At 39.6% G+C, this 18,420-nt stretch overlaps 1 protein-coding gene across 1 annotated transcript in view; it reads right to left on the bottom strand.

Annotated features, from left to right (window-relative positions):
- Positions 1–18,420, bottom strand: part of LOC106036443 (protein FAM169B) — a 269,050-nt gene that overhangs the window by 247,856 nt on the left and 2,774 nt on the right. Inside the window, exons 2-3 of the mRNA XM_067003776.1 lie at positions 8,535–8,668; positions 5,637–5,736 (exon numbers count right to left, since the gene is read on the bottom strand). Coding sequence (XP_066859877.1) covers positions 5,637–5,736; positions 8,535–8,668 — 234 coding nt within the window. The remainder of the gene's footprint in view (positions 1–5,636; positions 5,737–8,534; positions 8,669–18,420) is intronic.

Here is an 18,420-nt window from a genome sequence, read left to right as displayed (position 1 = left end):
AAAGCATTACACTTTGTATCCTGGGTTAACAATGAAGAAAGTATTGCACGCAAGGGCAGATGCCTGTTTACAGCACCAGATCCAATTCATTAAATATTATGTGCTTACTTGCATGGCAGTTTCATATTCCTTCTGTGGTGGATTCAATCTGTTCCCTCAGTCCCTTCACTCTGCTTTCAAACGCAGACAGCCACTGCTCCATTACACATCCCTGCTACATGGAGCTACAAAGGCAGCTGAGTCGGACAAAGGAGACAGAATGGACCAAACGCTGACTTTAATGGGAGCTGCACAGAGGTTTGGCACACGGTCCAGACACATACAACACATGGTAAAGGTCAGAAAAGTTTGAAAAGGCTTTGATGAAAATAGGGAGATGCATTACCATGTTCTATAGAGCTACTTTTATAGAGCATTTACTGTGCTATTCAATAATTTAAATGTGTGGAGGGGGAACACTAGTTGACATAGCAACTGTCACACCGCATTACTTGAACAACCTTATCTATATGGATGCCTTTCTTAAAGGAAAAACATTTCTCCAGATTTCTCACAAACATATGTACTTTGCTTTTTGTTATCATTTCTCAAGTCAACATCTGGTCCTCAGTTAAATCCATCTATGCTTCCTCATATTCTCATTTTCATTTTATAGGCAACTTAGAGGAGCACTACTTCAAATGCAAGTTCTGCAGCAAGCACACGTTCCTTCGCTTCCCTTTCCCAGCCTTAGCGTCCTTTCCAAGGCATTGGGTTACATTCACCTGATCATGAGATCAAGTCATTGCCAATCAGCGAGCTACACACATCACCTGCACACTGTGAATCATGACATACGTGATTAAAATCATCTTGCAGTTGCAAGATGAGGTAAAATGGCTAAGTCCAATACATTTCAGTTCACAATTAATGGAGTATAGACATGCTCAGTTGCATGGCTTGCCCTGTAAGCACCAGCTTGCTAAAACCTCAGGGCTTTGATGACTTGCAATCAAACAGATTCAGGGTGTTGCAAGAAGCTGAGAGCCTCTGAAGTGTACGGTTCCTTACCACTGGGGGTATTTGGAAAGAATAACTGAACAACACCGAACTGAGCTAGGCACTAAGTACAATGCCGTTGGGGTTATGAAATGTCTCCTTTTGCTAGGCAAACATGGACTCTTTCTCAATCCAGGTCTGGATTATATTTTTACTTTCTAGGCTCTGCTGGCCAAATATTCCCATACTAGTGGGCAATTATTTGAATGAAATGTGCACGTCAAAATTCCACAAAGTAAAGCAGAAAAAAATAAAGCATCATCCAGTTTGATATATTTTTCCCTCAGCCTTCATCCAAGTCACTGAAACCCATCCCCCAGTCACAATCCAAATTAAAGGCAAGGGTCTACGTAAGAGATGGAATTTGAGTTTATTTAATAAATATTGAATCTAAAAGTTCTGCTGAAGACATCTTTCCCTTAATTTTGAAAGTAATTCAGCCTGATGGCATACTTCAGATTACCGAGGTTGCTGGTGCCAGACTTCCACCTTGGAAGGAGATTGGTGAATTATCCCAACAAGGATTCCCGTGCACTCAAGCCCAGGTCAGCTCCAATAACACAGCATGCTCAGAGATACTACATTAAACTGCATTCTGCAATGCGGACATACCCTGAAAGCTGTCTAAATATCTTTAAAATGGAATAAGAGCATTTTTCTCTGAGTCTTATCGAAATAAACACATGAAAGCTTGGGAGGCATGCAGATGCTGCAGTAATGGCAGCTATTCAAGTATCTAAGATAAATATCTTTCCTGCAACCAATTACATTTTCTTCTACAATTCAAGTTTTACTCAATGATTTGTTGCAAATGTCTTGTGATAAATGTTCCGTGGCATCTAGCAGTTATTGTAAGTTATTATATACAGCATACAGGAAGTGCCACAATAGGATATGTTTATTTAGTGTTATAAAGATGTTAATCACCCATACTATGCTCTGTAAGCCCTTACAACACAATTTACATTCTCATAAAAATATCTGCGCAGATATACTAACAGAACAGAACACTCAACCCATCACAAATAAATTAAAAATGCTCCCAACCAAGACCAAGTCCTATAGAAAGGCTGCCACACTCATTTTCTCTTTGAAATATGCAGGTCATTCCAGATATGTTACGCATCACTTCTGGATAACCTATCTGATCCAGATGATCAGATATAAATCTCAGTGTTCAAATCAACCCCTCTTTAACCTGTGTCCAAAAATTAAATGTCATCAAACTGTGCAGCCCTCCACTGGCAAACTTATATCTAGGCTGTTATATCCTGTGTTTTCCAGTCTAAATTATTAGAATTTCAAACAAATTATTAGATTGAAAATAATCTAATTTTTGGGACCTGCTGGAATAACTGTGGGAGATACGTATATTATAGAGGATATTATTTCATAATCATATACATCATTTTTATCTGTGCAGTACTAATCCATTATAGATTTAAACACAAAGGAAACTGAAAGAGGAAATTCCATCTCATATGAACATAAGACACGTAAGATACACAGCTCTCTCATTAAGGTACTGTCCAGGCATGTGATTAACCCCAACAATTGTGAAGACTTGGTACAGAATTCATCACAGGGGGGTGAGGGAAGTCAGGGAGCTGCAAAGAGCAAAGCTGGGGATGTTGAAAAAGATCTGAAAAGAATTTCTCTCCCCCACCTGGATGAAAGCACAGTTCACAAGAAAACTGTAAAGTTCAAGGGAGGAAAAAGAACCTTCCAACCTGCTTAGCATTTTAACTCACTGTCCATGTCCTTAACCAATGGCGACTGAATTCATAAATAGTGCTTTTTTTCTGAAGAAATTGGATTTGAAACAATTTGATCTGTTCACTGGACAGCACAAAAGGTTCTAGATGTAAGCAAATCCAGATGGACTTGTCATGTTAACAGAATCTGCTGCTTTAGGTCAATACTTAATCTGCTGAACAGTGGGGAAAATATTTGGACAAAATACCTTAAAATGGATATACCCATATGTGTAGGTATGCACACCCACACCCCCCAACAAACTTTAGAGAACTAATGAAACTGTATTAACATTCACCTAAAGAAAAAAGTCAAGTCAGTCCAATTTGATATGCGTAGGAAGGTTGGCCACATGTTTATGGCATATAAAATCCAGAAACAAAGAACTTCCAGTAATATCCTTTAAATCATACTTTTAAAAGGAAATAGTTGAAGCCAGATGGTATAGGCCTTAAATATCTAGACTTACCATTCTCTGGGACTGTTTCTGGGACTGTGGGTGACACAAGCTTAAGTTTTGCAAGGTGGACACACTCATCAGTCAGCCCGTTGTTTATAACACAATAAAGTGTTTATTCTGCTAGGTTTAAGCTTTTAATGTAGATAACTATCATATAATTTAGTCTCCAGCGTGGACTTGTTTGACTTGTTCCTTGTGGGAAATCTTTACTTCTCTGTGGACAAGTATCTCATTAATACATGTTGTTCCCGTTACTATTATTCAACTGAAAATTTGTGCTCAGTGAATCGCTTTCACTTGCATTTATTTAATAATTCTTTATTTTCATGTTGTAGTTGTTATATGAACCCACTCCTCTTGTGCAGCCTAAACTGTCTTAATGCTGTTTTCAACTTTATTCCTTTGAACACGAATCAGTAAGTATGCACAACTGCACTCAGTGTAAGTTTGGCCTCTGGTGTAGCCGCTTCTCTCCTTTACCACACCAGTGCCTATCTCTCCTCAGAAAAATGTTAATGGAATAGATAAATTCATGTCAGGAAAGTACTTCGATCTCAGTAGTCTTAGAGGAACCATAAAGTCTTTTGACTACACTTTCATCTTTGAGAAGTCTCCCACCTTCAACTATGTGAATCACAGCCCATCAGCGAAGCTCCAATTGAAAGCATATGTAAAAGGAGCTGGAAAACTTTGCAGAGTTCACCTCTAACCACAGATGATTTTAATCTGATTTTTGTTCTTATGAAGAAGTGCCCTGATTACTTTGTTTGGACTGAGCAATGAATACTTAAGTTACACCAATAGCGCCTGCTCTAGGACTGATCATTACCTGACACTCTTTAAAACTGAACACAGAATGCTGAACTTGTTTGCCTTGCCTTTGTTGTATTATTAAAAATACTGGCTGACAAAGCCTTTCAGGCATAAGTTATAGGTTATCCTTTCAGAAATACGTATATGTGTTTTTAGTGAAAGATGTCATTAGTTTGCTGCCACATTTGGGAGCTGAAAGGGCTTCGTGTGGATTCCCTTATCTAAGTGACACAAAGAGTCAACACACAGGTTCATGACTTCGTTGTAGTTGTTCCAAAAATTGCGTAGCCTGTCACTTCACAACAGCTCCAAAACTCTTTAAGCTGGGTGGGTCACAACCTGTGCTTTTGGTACAATGCAACTTGGAGTCAAGTTTTCAGTTAATGACGAGTATCAAGGGCTGGTAATTTTTCTGCATTTGCAGTTTTTCAAATCCTATAGTCAAAGATGCTTGCCTAAGAGAGTAAGTAGGAAGAAAGCAGCCTGTGTCTGAAGACACTGAAACCCTGACAGTGGTAAGAGAGAGCTTAGATACAATGATTGTTCAGTTCTTAAGAACCTGTTGATACTCTAAGCAGTGATTCATGAAACAGAAGCACCAGGAAGCACATGTTGACTTCTACCACCTGTAACTTGGTTGTAGTGTATCCCTGTCACATGGCTGCAACAGGAAAACACCAGCACTACTAGTAGTAAGTAACACAAAGCTGGTAGAGTTTAAAGGAAATATTGGGAAAACTGCCAAATAAAACGGATTTAACTCAATTGCTCAGCATGGTTTTACTCCAATTTACTCCTCGCACATCAGTACTGAAAATAGAAGGTAATTAAACCTAGAAATGAAGAAGATATTACAAAAGAAAAACAATATGAATAAGGGTCAGTAAGACCTGATACAATTTCAGCCTTATACCTCTTAAAGGGGGCCTACAAGAAAGATGGGGAAGAGACTCTTTATCCAGGATCATAGTGATAGGACAAGGGGTAATGGTTTTAAACTAAAAGAGGGCAGATTTAGATTAGACATTAGAAAGAAATTCTTCACAATTAGAGTGGTGAGGCACCGGAACAGGTTGCCCAGGGAAGCTGTGGACGCCCCATCCCTGGAAGTGCTCAAGGCCAGGCTGGATGGGGCCTGGGCAACCTGATCCAGTGGGAGGTGTCCCTGCCATGGCAGGGGGGTTGGAACCAAATGATCTTTAAGGTCCCTTCCAACTCAAACCATTCTAAGATTCTGTGATATATATTTGTTCATTTAAACATTTCAGAATTCTATGCAAACTATAACACATTACATTTCACATCATCCTGAATTAGAAAAAAACAAATTCAGAAAGAATAACAGATTTACCCGGGGTCATTTTTCAGCTACTAGCAGAGCTTTGCATAGAATCCAAAAGCTCTGACTGTCAATCCTTTTAATTATTAGCCCACCGAAACAAACCCCTGACAGGTAAACTGAATCTGCTTCATATTCAAAACAAAATCCAAAATATTTAAGTATAGACCATTTTAAAAGTAAAAGAAAGTACAACTACTCAAATTTCAAAATATTTTGACCAATTCTAACCTGTCTCTTTATCCTGTGGATCAGTTAACAGCAACATTTTGCAAGTAGGATTATTTCGGTAGAGAGGGACAAAACACACACAGGAATCTTCAAGTTTAACCTAAAAAATAAACAAGCCCTGTAGCTGTTTGTACTGCAAAGCTGACAAGTACTTCAAGTATTAGATGCATTTATGGTATGTTTTACTAACATGCATGGTATATGCTTAGCATAACATCCTCTCAATCCTGAACTAAGCCACTAAGTGATACACACGTAATATTATCAGTACGCAATTTACAAGAAATCAGCTAAAGTTAGTGAAGACCTTCATACTGACTCAGTACAATTAGTACCTAACATGGCTTTGAACCCTGTTACATGCGGACAAATGGTGTTATGAAAGACCAGACACATTTGTATCAAATGAAAACAAATATAACTTGCACTTCTCACAGCATTGTCCAGCTGAGCACTTGTGGTGTTTTGCAAACAATGAATTAAGCCTCAGGGTATAGGGAGTATCAAAGCACTAGGGCAGTGCCTGGGCAGTTTATCTGTGAGGCACAGGGAGGGCAGATAATTGGCACAAGGTGGTTTTGTTGCAGGGAAAGCTCAGATCAAAATGCAGCTCTCAACCTTTCATTCTTAGACTAAACTTCTAAATGATGTGACACATAAACACCAAATTACTATGCTCGAACAGCTCTATATGCATAGAGATGACGATTTCCATATGAATATTGCAAATGCTCCCATGGAAGTTTAGGTACAGGCAAAGAGCGTGCATAATTTAGCACAGTATGTACTGTACTTTCAAAAATCTGGTCCATTGTGTATGTGTGGGTGTGCCTCTCTCTCTAATTGCACCCATTTGTCAGTTTGCTATGAAACTCAAATCAGTCATGTGATACGTTTAATATTTCTTGGTGCATGGAAGAAGTAGTATGAATATGATTACTCGAGATAACAGCGTTCAGCTGAAACCAATGTTCACTCGTTTGTCAGTGGCAGAATCCCGGGATCATCTGTGCAAACACTGGACTCCTGGAAGTAACTGAGAACTGCCTGAAATCTGTATTCATGAGCTCTCTGAAATCTCAGCATGTTCAGGGGATTCAGCCTTTCTTTGCATACTACAAATATAACAACAGTACGGGTATCATTATGGCAACCGGGAGCATTACTATAATGAAAAGGCCAGTACTATTTCCAATACTGCTATGATTGTTATTTTGTTTTGCAAGGTAATGTGCACTTTCACGGGTGCTAATAACACCAGGATGAGCCAAGCATAGCTTTCTCTTTTTGAACTCTGCCAATGTGCTTCCTTCCTGACTTGCAATAATCCTTGTTATTTTTGCACTGAATGCTTGACCAAAGACCATGACATACCAAAAAGAAGTTCTGTGACCTGAGCAAGTGGGCTGACAGACACTAATTATGCACGGTTGCCTGTCCTGCCATTTGAAACCTGCTTTAATTCAGATGCACACAGAGAGGGGAAAGAAAAAAAAAAAAAAGATAAAAAAAAAAAGCTGGTAACTACAGCCAATTATTCAACCACTGAAATCCTCATCCTTCAGGCTGTAGGTACATAGCAGAGATTGTTAGCTCTGATGTTCTCTGGGAACGGGGGCTTAACTGTATTACATTTAATTCATTTTTAATTACAAAATATCAACATTCATTGAAATATTTATTATAGAGTATAAGGGAAAAACAATACAGCATGAACATTACCATTATTTATGCCCTTGACTAGCTGTCTGACTGCAGATTAGATTAGACCTGAATTAAATGAATGCAAAGAGAAATGTGTTGCTATGAGACTCAAATCAGTCATGTGACAAATTTAAGGTCTGATGACAAGCCACAGAATCCAGACAGTTCTGAATCAAAAGCCAGAAGTCCTCCTTTAACTGATCTCACTGTGTCTAATTAGTGCAGGAATATATACAGCACTGCTTGGGATTTTATCTTACCCTCCTTTCTAATGGAAGAGCAAATAAGCTTCTACAAGTAAAACCAGGCATGAAAGGCTGAGCTAAGGACAGAGAAGCCCTCAACTGGGTTCTCTTTGCATTTGGGGGTTTGTTTCTATTTAACCCTACATGGTCCACTAGAGGGCATTAAAAGAATATTTAAAGCTAGTTACATTCCCTGCTCAAAGATGAAGCTGCCCACCTGAAATAGCATTTTTCTGGAATCTACTACATATTATTTTCCTAGACTGTGGAAAAGCCACCATATCCCAACCATTTATTTCAACTAACACACTTATTGTTTTGATAGTACAAAATCAGGTAGTCCAGTACACCTTTTATCATCTAGAAAACGCCCAGAGTGGAAGGTTTCACATGTGGACTGAAGTCAGAATTTTTAACATGCCAATTCTCTCATCTCCAGTCCATTCTTCAGGTGCCTCAGGAATGGAATCTAAAGCACTGGCACCTACAGCATTTATACCATCTGTCAGTTACAGCTGGGCTGAACTGGGAAAACCCACATTCAACCTTATCAATACAATTATTAGAAAGGATGGAAACAGAAAATAGACTATACGACAATACCTGTGTAAACTGCATAGTAGAGGCAGAATACAGAGCAGAGACATGATGTAAACCTCTACCAAATTCACTTTTGATTCAGCCCTGTAAGGAGGCAGGTCGAAGTGTAAAGTTCCGCTAAGTACTTCAAAGCCTCACCCACACTTGGAGGGTGTTAGGGCTTGTAGTTTAAGCTTATCTCTAATTTGCAGCACACAAACTGTTTGAAATAACGCAGAATTTGCTGATTTTAAGTGATTTGTAATCTGGCCATACCAGTTTACCTCTATTCACAGACACATTATGAACACAACCAACAAACTAGTTTGCAAGTACCCTACTTGTCGAATAAAAAACATCAGGCTATTACCTTCTCTCTTCCAGGGACAGAGAAAACATCACGAGTGGATGATGACTGCTTCAAGAGTTTTTCATAATATGTCTCAGCATCTGCTTGCAGAGCCTCTGGATCTCCCACTACTGTATCTACCAAGTAAAGGCAACCTGCAGTTAAAATAAAACACATGATATTTTTTACTTTTAAAGTGAGCTAATAAATATGAATTTTAAAACCACAGTTTTCCCAGCAGTTGATTTTTGTAAACGGGCCCTCATCATTCCCATTGGAGCCTTTTGTAATCGTAATCTGAAACAAGAAGTCTGGTAAAATCCTATCTATTTGCTATCTACCTCTTGACATGCAATTTTACAAAGTACAACCATGACAGCATCAAATCACATTTGCCTCCTCTGAATTCAACAAGCACAGTCTTAAATTTCTCTAGGTGTAAGTAAATAGCTTTAAAGCTATAAGAAGAAAATTCTTCAAAACACAGCCTGAATTTTAGTACTGTCCACAAATACAACAGGAACAGAATTCCAAAGCTTCCACAGTTTCTTGGAAGGCTGCCCCTTTATGTGCCAGTCCATGGTCTGTAGTATATTGTTAGTTATCTCCTCCTCTTTTTTTTTTTTTTTAGTCATTTCAATTGGGCACTTTTACAACAATTAAGTAATAGGAAAAAATACCAAAATATTTATCCACAGAAGGGCTCCCAAAATAACAACCACAATCTTTTATGCAACATAACTTTCAATCCACGTGACTCAACGCTGTAGGATATTCATGCAAGGTATTTGTTAATTGCATGCAAACAAAAATTACATACATCTGATGCCTGCTACGTAAATGCAAATTCCAAAGCAGTGCTTCTGAGAAGCCAAGCACCCTCTTTCTGATACAACAAATCATACTGATTGGTGGTTCCTCACCAGCTGAAGAACATTAGAGGCAATGGGTTAGCAGTCAAAATAGTATTCTGCCAGCCTTCTGCCACAGGAAGGAAATATTTTCAATTGAAGATCCTTTCAGTCAAAAACCCATGCCTGCAACTCTTGTAAGGCCCAAACTGAGGACAAAATCTTCTACCACACAACTATAGTTTGAGTCTTAGCTCTAAATCCTCCATTTTTAATCAAGGTTTGCTTTCATATGGCAGTTCCTGTGACCCAAGTTTAATGTGAAATAACTAATCTGATAGTGCAAAGTAAATGGCTGAGACAACGAACAGTCTTCTGAGGGCCACTGTAGGAGCTGCTTATATCAAGATTCAGAAACTACGGATCATGAAAGTACAATATTGAAAACTACACCTTTCCGTGTAAAAACGGGAGCATGGGATGTGCAGTACCAGGTCAGACTTCATCCACTGCCCCACCGTTCTCCCCCTGGCACCGCTCAGTAACTGATTCCTTACCAAAAGGTAAGAAACTACAACCGATAATTCACCACGACCCACCACAGCTAAAAATACTTTAAACACCATTTCCCTGCCCTTTGCAGGCACTCAGCTTACATCCTGATAAGGCTTGATAGCAAAGCTCTGTAGTCAGACTGCTGAACAGAAGCTACTCCGCTGTCACAAGATGGGAGAAAGAAGCATTGCAACACCGGCAAGTTGAGTCACTTTATAAAATCCCAGCCAGTATTTAGCACTAGCGGCTGTTTTTTTCTGCAGCGACCTTCTCTACCGTACTGTGTAACACCACCAAGCAAAGAAGCCATATAAGGGAAGGAAGAAATAAGGCAGAAATTAAAGATTATTATTTAAAACGTCAGTAATTTACTGAAGTAAACTTCCTGGGAATTTTTTTAACAAAAGAGCAACATGTAAGACTTAAGTTTAGCACAAAGAAAAATATTGATCATGCAGATAAATACCGTTCATGAGAAGCTGTTTACGAGGCTATATCCTGCCACTGCTAGGCCAAAGCAACTTAATAAGCACTTCAAAGCTGTCTCCTCACTGAACAAAACAACCAGCACCTTCAAATTTACACTAACTTTCTGGTACCTAATATATCTATATTCTAAGGTAATGGAGATCCATTTGAAGAATGAATTATTATCACAAATTAAATAATGAGGAATTAGAGAAAGCTTCCAATCAACACTGCCTTAATACAGCTTTCCACAGAATTATTTTTTCTCTGAAAATTGCTTTTAGACTTTCCTTTAACTTGTCTTTCCTGTGTAATATTCTGAAAATGCCTAAGTATGTTAGGAGTATGTGTTCCCATAAAGGGAAGATCAAAAAAACTGTCATGAATTAAACAAATCTGTCCCAACTTCTGTATACAAGGGGGGGGATCCTTCAGGGCAATATGGAGCAGGTGTCTAAATTTGGTGCCCTGGAGTGCCCTCAAGAAGTCAGTTGTGCTAAGGCTGGGTTTTGTGAACATCCCCCAAAACCTGCACACACGAGCACAACCACTAGGACTGTTCAGCTGCCAGAGGAAGGAGAAAGATCACTGAGGTAGCTTCAATCTGTTTATGTTAACTAAAGTTTTCCCCAGTACAAAGTGAAGAAGTATTTCCTCTTCCATGTATGCCCCTTTCATATGCATTTTGTCTATTAAAAAAAAAAAAAGACAAAGTCTAACCGTAACTATAATTATTAGGCATTTGACTACAGCAGTAATTATTGCTGGCTAGCAAGACATTATAAAGGTTCCAAAATCAATTGCAAAATAATTTAACTTTGCTTTAAAAGGAAAGCAGCTATTCTCGTGTGAGTGCTTCGGTCTGAGGCCCCTACCAGCATCTAGGGATCCCAAACTCGCAATTTTCCGAGGACAGCCCTTTACCCCAATTTGAATTAAAGGATTTCATATGAATTTGATCTTAGGTAACGACAACAAAAGAGCCCATTGTAGCAGCCTGACAGCCAGCGAGAAACAGCCCCGAGCACAAAGGGTTACGTCTGGGCGGGGAAGGAGCAGGGGAGCGGAGGGGGGCAGAGGGGGTGAGTCATAAAAAAGGGGCCTCCTGCTGCAGCCACAGGGGAAGGGCCGTGAACCAGAAGCAGAGTAAATGTAGAATGGGAGGCCTACTGCGTTAGAGGGCTTCCAGGCGTTCATACTGTGGTGGCTGCCATCTTACGTAGCCAACGCTACGTAAACCTGGTCAGCACATCATAAGGACTGATGCAACAGCGGTGTGAGGAAGGGTTTCCAACAGACAGGTCCGAGTCCGGGATTTTAGGGAGCTCCAGCATTCAGGGAAAGAGGGGAGGAAGTGTACGCAGCTCCACTGGAAAAAAAAGACTCATCCGGAGATAAATGAATGAATTGACATAGAAATCTGATGGCCATGTTTCCATCTCAAGCATACAAAATGGATTTTAAAGCCCAAACTAACGTGGTAATTCTGCTTCTGCTCTCGTTTGTTTCCATGGAGCAGGCTGGGCCACGTACTCAAGCTACTACGTGTAAGTGCATCTGCTCACTCTGGTGATGTGCCATCAATTTGCGCTAAGAATCTGGTACCCGAAGGGAAAAGCTGCAGCTATACAGGCAGTCAGGCACTGCCCGTGCTCCGTCCTCCTTAGGGGACGCTCACCTCCAGCACTGAGAGGTACCTCAGCCTACACCACCATGCTCCTCTGCTGATCGACATAAACCAAGGCCCCCGTTCCAGTCCTGATCCTTAAACTCAGTTTTTGTCTAACCCCTCTTGTAATCCACCTCTGATTTTCTCCAGAACAGAGAGCTGGATTTTACGGGTGCTTCATGAAGTGCGCAAATACTGTTCTTGTAGAGGTAAAAGTCAGACAAAGAGCAGTTCGCTTAGGATCCAAGAAGATCAATACGCGTGAATCCAGACAGATCTGCCTGGCATTCTGACGTCCTGCATCAGGCAGATATATAACGACTGGAATCACAAAATAGAAGGCAATACTCTATCTTGAGCTAGAAATTGATTTTTCTGGACTAGAGACAGACCCCATCGTTACAGACCCAGCAAGAATGTCATTTGATCAGTTGAAGTAAGCAGGAAATATTTTTCCATGGGTAAAAGAATGTATTCTCGATACAACAGAAAACACATGGTGCACACACTTGGATGTGAAATTCCACAAGTGAGACTGCAGAGTGCAGGAATGCCCGAAGGTAAATGAAATGCCTCGACTGATTCTTTTTGACAATTCTTCTACATCCTCTGCAGCTAAACCCTACATCATAATAGAAATAATTTAGCTAGAATATAGATAACTGTAGGCTAACGTGAATGGGATGCTAGAGCAGTTTAAATCACTATCACGTTCCTCGAGCTCTTTTTGACTAGTCACTTCAGTACCTATGGATTAGTTTTACTATTTTGTGACTATTTAACAAATCAGTTACAACTTGGCACAATCAACTCCATCTCTTCATAAAACTGCTTAAAATATTCATTTATATTTCAAATTAGTATGCACTGCTAATATACTTAGTCCCATTGATCATGAACCCAATACACGATTTATTAAACGAGAGATACTCGCTTTAGTAGTTAAGAATTTTCTATTCCTGCGTTCATACGTAGCTTATCAGGACTGGGTCCCTAAGCCAACACGTTGGTGACGTAGATATTTGGGACCTGACACACCACCGAGTTGGCAAAGATCCGTTAAGGTGTGCTGACACTTCCAAGAAAGTGTTAGTTGTTGAAAAGAGTATTTCAGAAATTTGTAAGAGCATTTAGGATGCTGCTGGATTTGTAAAGCAAAATACATCAACCTCACTGTAGGTGAAGCGTTAAAAAAGTGTTATGTCTGAAGTGAATTAATCATTTATCCTACAACTACTTTTTCATGTTCTACAAACATAAGGAACGATAGTACATGCATCCATTAAGAAGTGTGTGTTTACAGAAGAGCTATCAGTCACCGCATGATTAGTATCTGGACCGTGCATCTTAGTGTATGTGGTTGTGTAAATGTGCATTGCATTTATACGTAAAAGCATGAAAAATACTCGAATGGGATTATTAATGGTAAAGGATAGACAAAAATAATCTAGCAGTTCTAACTTCTAAGTCTCATTAGTTTTTATTCAGTTTTGCCATTTGTAATGCTTGGAATAGCAACACTGGTTTCATTTATTTATTGGCTTTATTTGCATACCAATATATTTCACAACTAAAAAAAAAAAAAACAACTTCAGCAGATTTTAAGCATTTCTGACGGTATCATGGGCTGTCCAAGAACTATTTTCCACTTTTTTTGTAATCAAAAAACATTTTGCAATACGTAACAAACATACGTACACCAACGCAAAAAGTCTGCGTATCAAATCAATATTTAGGAGGGAATGTTCTTGTAATTAAACGAGGCAAGTAGGATTTATCCTTACCACAGGTGTGTTTTTGTGGCCCCCAACAAACCACTTTATCTTCTGTCTCGGCTGTGGTTGTTATCACGTAAGTGTATGCCTTATCTACCACTTCAAAAGGGCGTGACGTTTTTCATATCAGTCCCTCTGAAGTCACAACATGAAAAGACAAAGAAATCATGTAGCATAAATTGTTCTCTGTTCTCCCGTGGCCTGTCGCTGCCACGCTACGGCAGCAAACCCACGACATCGTCTAGGATCTGAAGATAACATTTTTTGCTCCCGTAAATTGAGTACACGTAACAGAAGTACTTTCCATTACCCTCGCACAGGAGCGGGAGCTCTGCGCTAAACGGCAGCGCTTAACACCAACTTCTCCCTTCCTTCCAAGGGGCTTGAACAGCTCTGTGCATGTGGTTATCATTAGACAACCATATTTGTTTAACCTTTCAAAGGAAGGAAGAGGTCTTTGGCATGTTCCCGGGAGTACACGCGGAACCTAACTCTCATATCCTGAATTTAATTGAGCAACTTCACGTCAAAAGCCCGAGCTGGAGTGTAAGTGAAACTTCGGCACCGTAACAATGTGTGGTGGCAATGGAGCTATGGGCAAAGGCTGCGGTGTGATATCTGTCCAACCTGGCAAGGCAGCCTTTAACCACACGCTGTACATCATTAATGAAAACAATGTTCTGCCCCACTGCATTACTTTTCACCATTACTAACAGAGCAATCACTCTTGGAAGGTAAAGGATGAAAAAAATGCGTTGGCATCAGCATCGCGCTATGCCTTGAGCCAAAAATGCCATTTATGTTTTAAATGTAATTCTATCATAATTCAAATGGTGAAAAGGGTCTCAAGAGACTAACTAACTATAAGTTTCTGACTGTAGATAATTTTCTGCTGCGGAATCAATAAATTAAGGCAGAAGTGAAGGGAAATAATCCTAATCCCATCCCCAATTAAGAAACCAAACAGTTTAGATATGAGTTCAGCTGTAGCTCTACATGTCATTATTACAAATTCTGCAACTTAAGAAATGGAAAAAAATAGACAATGGAATTAAATAACTGATTTAATTATTTAGCTCATTTTGGAAAACTGCCCAGATGAAACCATGTTATTTAAAATGTTTTCAAATCTAGGAAAGCAAGAGTACATTGAAGGGGTCACATAATGGCATTAATCGACCCAAACCTGCAGTAGTCCTGTGCTACAAACAGCTTTCAACTGCATGTATTTTCCTTCACATGGATATTCAGCAGTGTTACACTTAAAAAAAATAAATAAAGCCGTGCCCAACTCATAGTACAGATAAATTGAAATACATCTGTGTAAACAGGCTCCCCCTGCCACATTATACACAAACTGCACATCTGGGCTGGCATGCTTTGCACAAAGCTCTAACCTAATGTAATTGAAAAAAGCTGAGATATTACGGCCCAGAAACAGACTTTATAAATAAATACTGTAGCGTACTGTGCAAACATGGAAATGCTACCAGCTGTAACTATGACATATCAGGAATTCGTCCTCCTGCACATGTAACTCCCTTCTTCACATCGCATAGATGCTAGAAAGAGGTAGGGAGAACAACTCAGGGAAGGTAGTCCTGAAGAGAAGTGACCTTCAGGGCCATAATCCATACAGGCTTGAAGGTTCCAGTTTACATCAGGCTTTCATCAATGAAATTTCATTGACTCCATGCGATTGCTGCTAATAGGTCTGAATCTGTGAACATCACAACTAGGTTCTTAATATAACTCTAGTTGCAGCTACTGAAGACAGGGGAGGTAACAGTAGTAAGGATTCTCTTGGCTATGTAAGAAAAATCTTTAAATTTGCTAACTCGATTATTTGTCTACACCTAAACAAAATAGAATATGCAAGCGAAAATGAACTTTTCGAAAACAACTGCATCCACATCAGGGGCTTCTTCCAGCACAACTCTGTCAGTGCTACATCTCACTTCATCATACCCATAGCCAAAACAGCTATGCCAGCAGAAATTCCTATTTCCAGGCCTGACCTCAAATTAGAGTCTGACTCTCAAAAATCTAAGCAAAGAAGGAATGGGAGGCCCCAAATGACAAGGAGATGTATCACTGAAGTATTTTCATCATTCAAAGAGCCTGACTGGAAAGAAAAACGACAGAAAAGGTTCAGTAAACAGCAGCAGAGCTTTTAGGAATCACAAGTTCAAATGTGATGTAATTAATTCAAGCCTTTACAAAGATGAACGGTAGAAAGGACACAAATTGGCTAAAAGTCATCCCGTAACATAAGGGAAAAGAAGAAGACAATGTCTCCCATAATGGTAAACAAGGAGTAGTGAAATGGTAGGAAATGACAACTGAGTCGGAAAATGGACTGACATGAAGACGATTTCATCCCATGGGGACAAGCCAGACAGACTGCCAGTTAGGCCGGTTTCAGAAAATATTTGTATTTTAACACGAAGGAGCATTTAAAGTGATTACTAAAACACCCAACCTCAAAAACTGGCACCAGGACTAACATTTAAGCACCACATTAAATACATTTCCTTGTTACTACCATCATTGAAAGCATGTGCGGGGAACCGAAGGCCACAGGGGCTACGCACAACCCTTATCTTCGTCTCATGCAAACTACACAAATATGTGCGGCACACCGAAGGCACCTGAAAGCCACACTTTGCTGTCAGAAAGGACATTCCCCAAACAAATGATGCAGCAATGAAAATATGAGACAACTAGCTTGATTTCCAGTGTTACCAACCTCAGATCCCCAATAATTTAAGTTGCAAATGTTTTGCATCTGAAAAATCTACTGCTCCCACCAGTAGAGTGCATAAGTCTACCTAAGATAGCTCAGCAGCCTCCCCAAATTGCTTACAAAACCCATTTGTACAGCCAGACTAATCTCAAAATAAAGCAATTAATTTGAGCAAAAAAAGGAAACAAAACAAAACAAAAAAGTCCCTCTTTTCCATAACAATTTACACATTGCTAAATTTATTATGCAGCTGCAAATTAATACATCACCTTCACTAGCTATCACAAGCCTGTCTTGGAACTTCTTGCTAAGGCAAGAAATAAACAGCTGTACGTAGTGGAGAAAACATGTAAACATCTCTCTTGTTTCTCTGTGCCATTGTGTCAGCTATTCTACATGTCTTTGAAGGTGCTCCAAAATCAGCAAGGCTCTGCTTTTCCCTTTTTTCTTTTTTTTCTTTTTTTTTCCTTTTTTTTTCTTTTTTTTTTTTCATTTTGGGAGGAGGAAGAAGCAGAGACAGAAGGACAGACTGGCAATTAAGGGCTACCTCTGTGCTCTTCACAGTAAAGCTGAGATTGTTTAAATTCAGTTTACACAAACTCTTCTGTAAGGACAAAAGAAACCACTGCTGGTGGTTAAAAATGCAAAAGGTTTTGATTGTAAGGGCTTGACAATCAGCCAAAGATATGACTAGGGGGAAAAACACAGCAAGACAGCTATGACCAGAATGGAGGAAACAAGGAAAAACACATGGCCTGACTTCAGAGCAGAAAATTGACTTAGGCTTTGCATAAACGACAGCATACCTCAAAGCTTGCCTGATCCACAGCCTGCCTGGAATGAGAACATGTAGTCTAAAAGCAGAGCCTATTAAAAGGCATAATGTTTCTAAACGGCATCTGTTGCGTACTAATAAGCATTACTTAAAGGACACAGGCCTTAAATTGCTACCAAACGTGCACTTATCTGAAACTGCTGCAAGGCAATCATTACAAAAATGTCACATGACACCATGGGAATTTGAATAATATAAGATGTTTTTATTTAGTTTGGCTTGAAATCATTACACAGAAAAAATATGGAGGCACTTTCTGAGATTTTGAGACTGTGGAACTTCACAGGAATGAAACACTAGCAAGAATTACATCAGCGGAGCCATTTGCCATCTGTTGTTGGTAATACTATAAAGACCAGCCACCAGACAGCAGTTTCGAAGGTTACAAACACAACATTTTTAAGCATCCGCAGTCCGCTCCATAACAGAGCAGGACCCAGTTTACTTTCGATATGTGTGACCTGAGGGTTTGCCAATCATTTTGCAAAGACAGCAAAACCGTGAATTGCCACCACAAAAGTTTGGGAGTCTCTTGGTGTGCAACCCTTATACAATGCAGAAAATACACCAGCCTGTTCTACATCAGTTCTTATAACATACTCATAAGCATAATGGCTGCACACCTCCCACTCGGAATTTAAACAGGCTAGACTTTCCCTCGTGTTGTTTGTTCTCTCACACTCTCCTCCCAAGGGAAGGAGAAAGTTCACTGCAATGCTATTATGGGTAGGGACTCAGGTTTGTTTGCTGGGTTTTGGACTGTATTTTTTCTTTGAGAGAAGTATTTTGAAGGAGGTAGGATTTTGTTTCCTGCTTCCTTTCCTTCTAGGACATAACTATGTATTTATGTTAAAGCAAGGTTACAGTAATCTGCTTTGCCTGTGGCAGGGAAAGCGAGGAGGTTATGAAAATCCTTACCTCTTAGAGATACACACGCCTCACTCTGAGGAAAAGTCTGCTTGTTTCATAGATGAGAATTTAGTTATACTGAAGAAATATGGTTGTGGA

Source organism: Anser cygnoides, chromosome 11, assembly GCF_040182565.1.
Source record: "Anser cygnoides isolate HZ-2024a breed goose chromosome 11, Taihu_goose_T2T_genome, whole genome shotgun sequence".
Taxonomy (NCBI): Eukaryota; Metazoa; Chordata; class Aves; order Anseriformes; family Anatidae; genus Anser; species Anser cygnoides.
The sequence above is the reverse complement of the archived record's forward strand: the minus strand, read 5'-3'. Positions and strand labels throughout refer to the sequence as shown.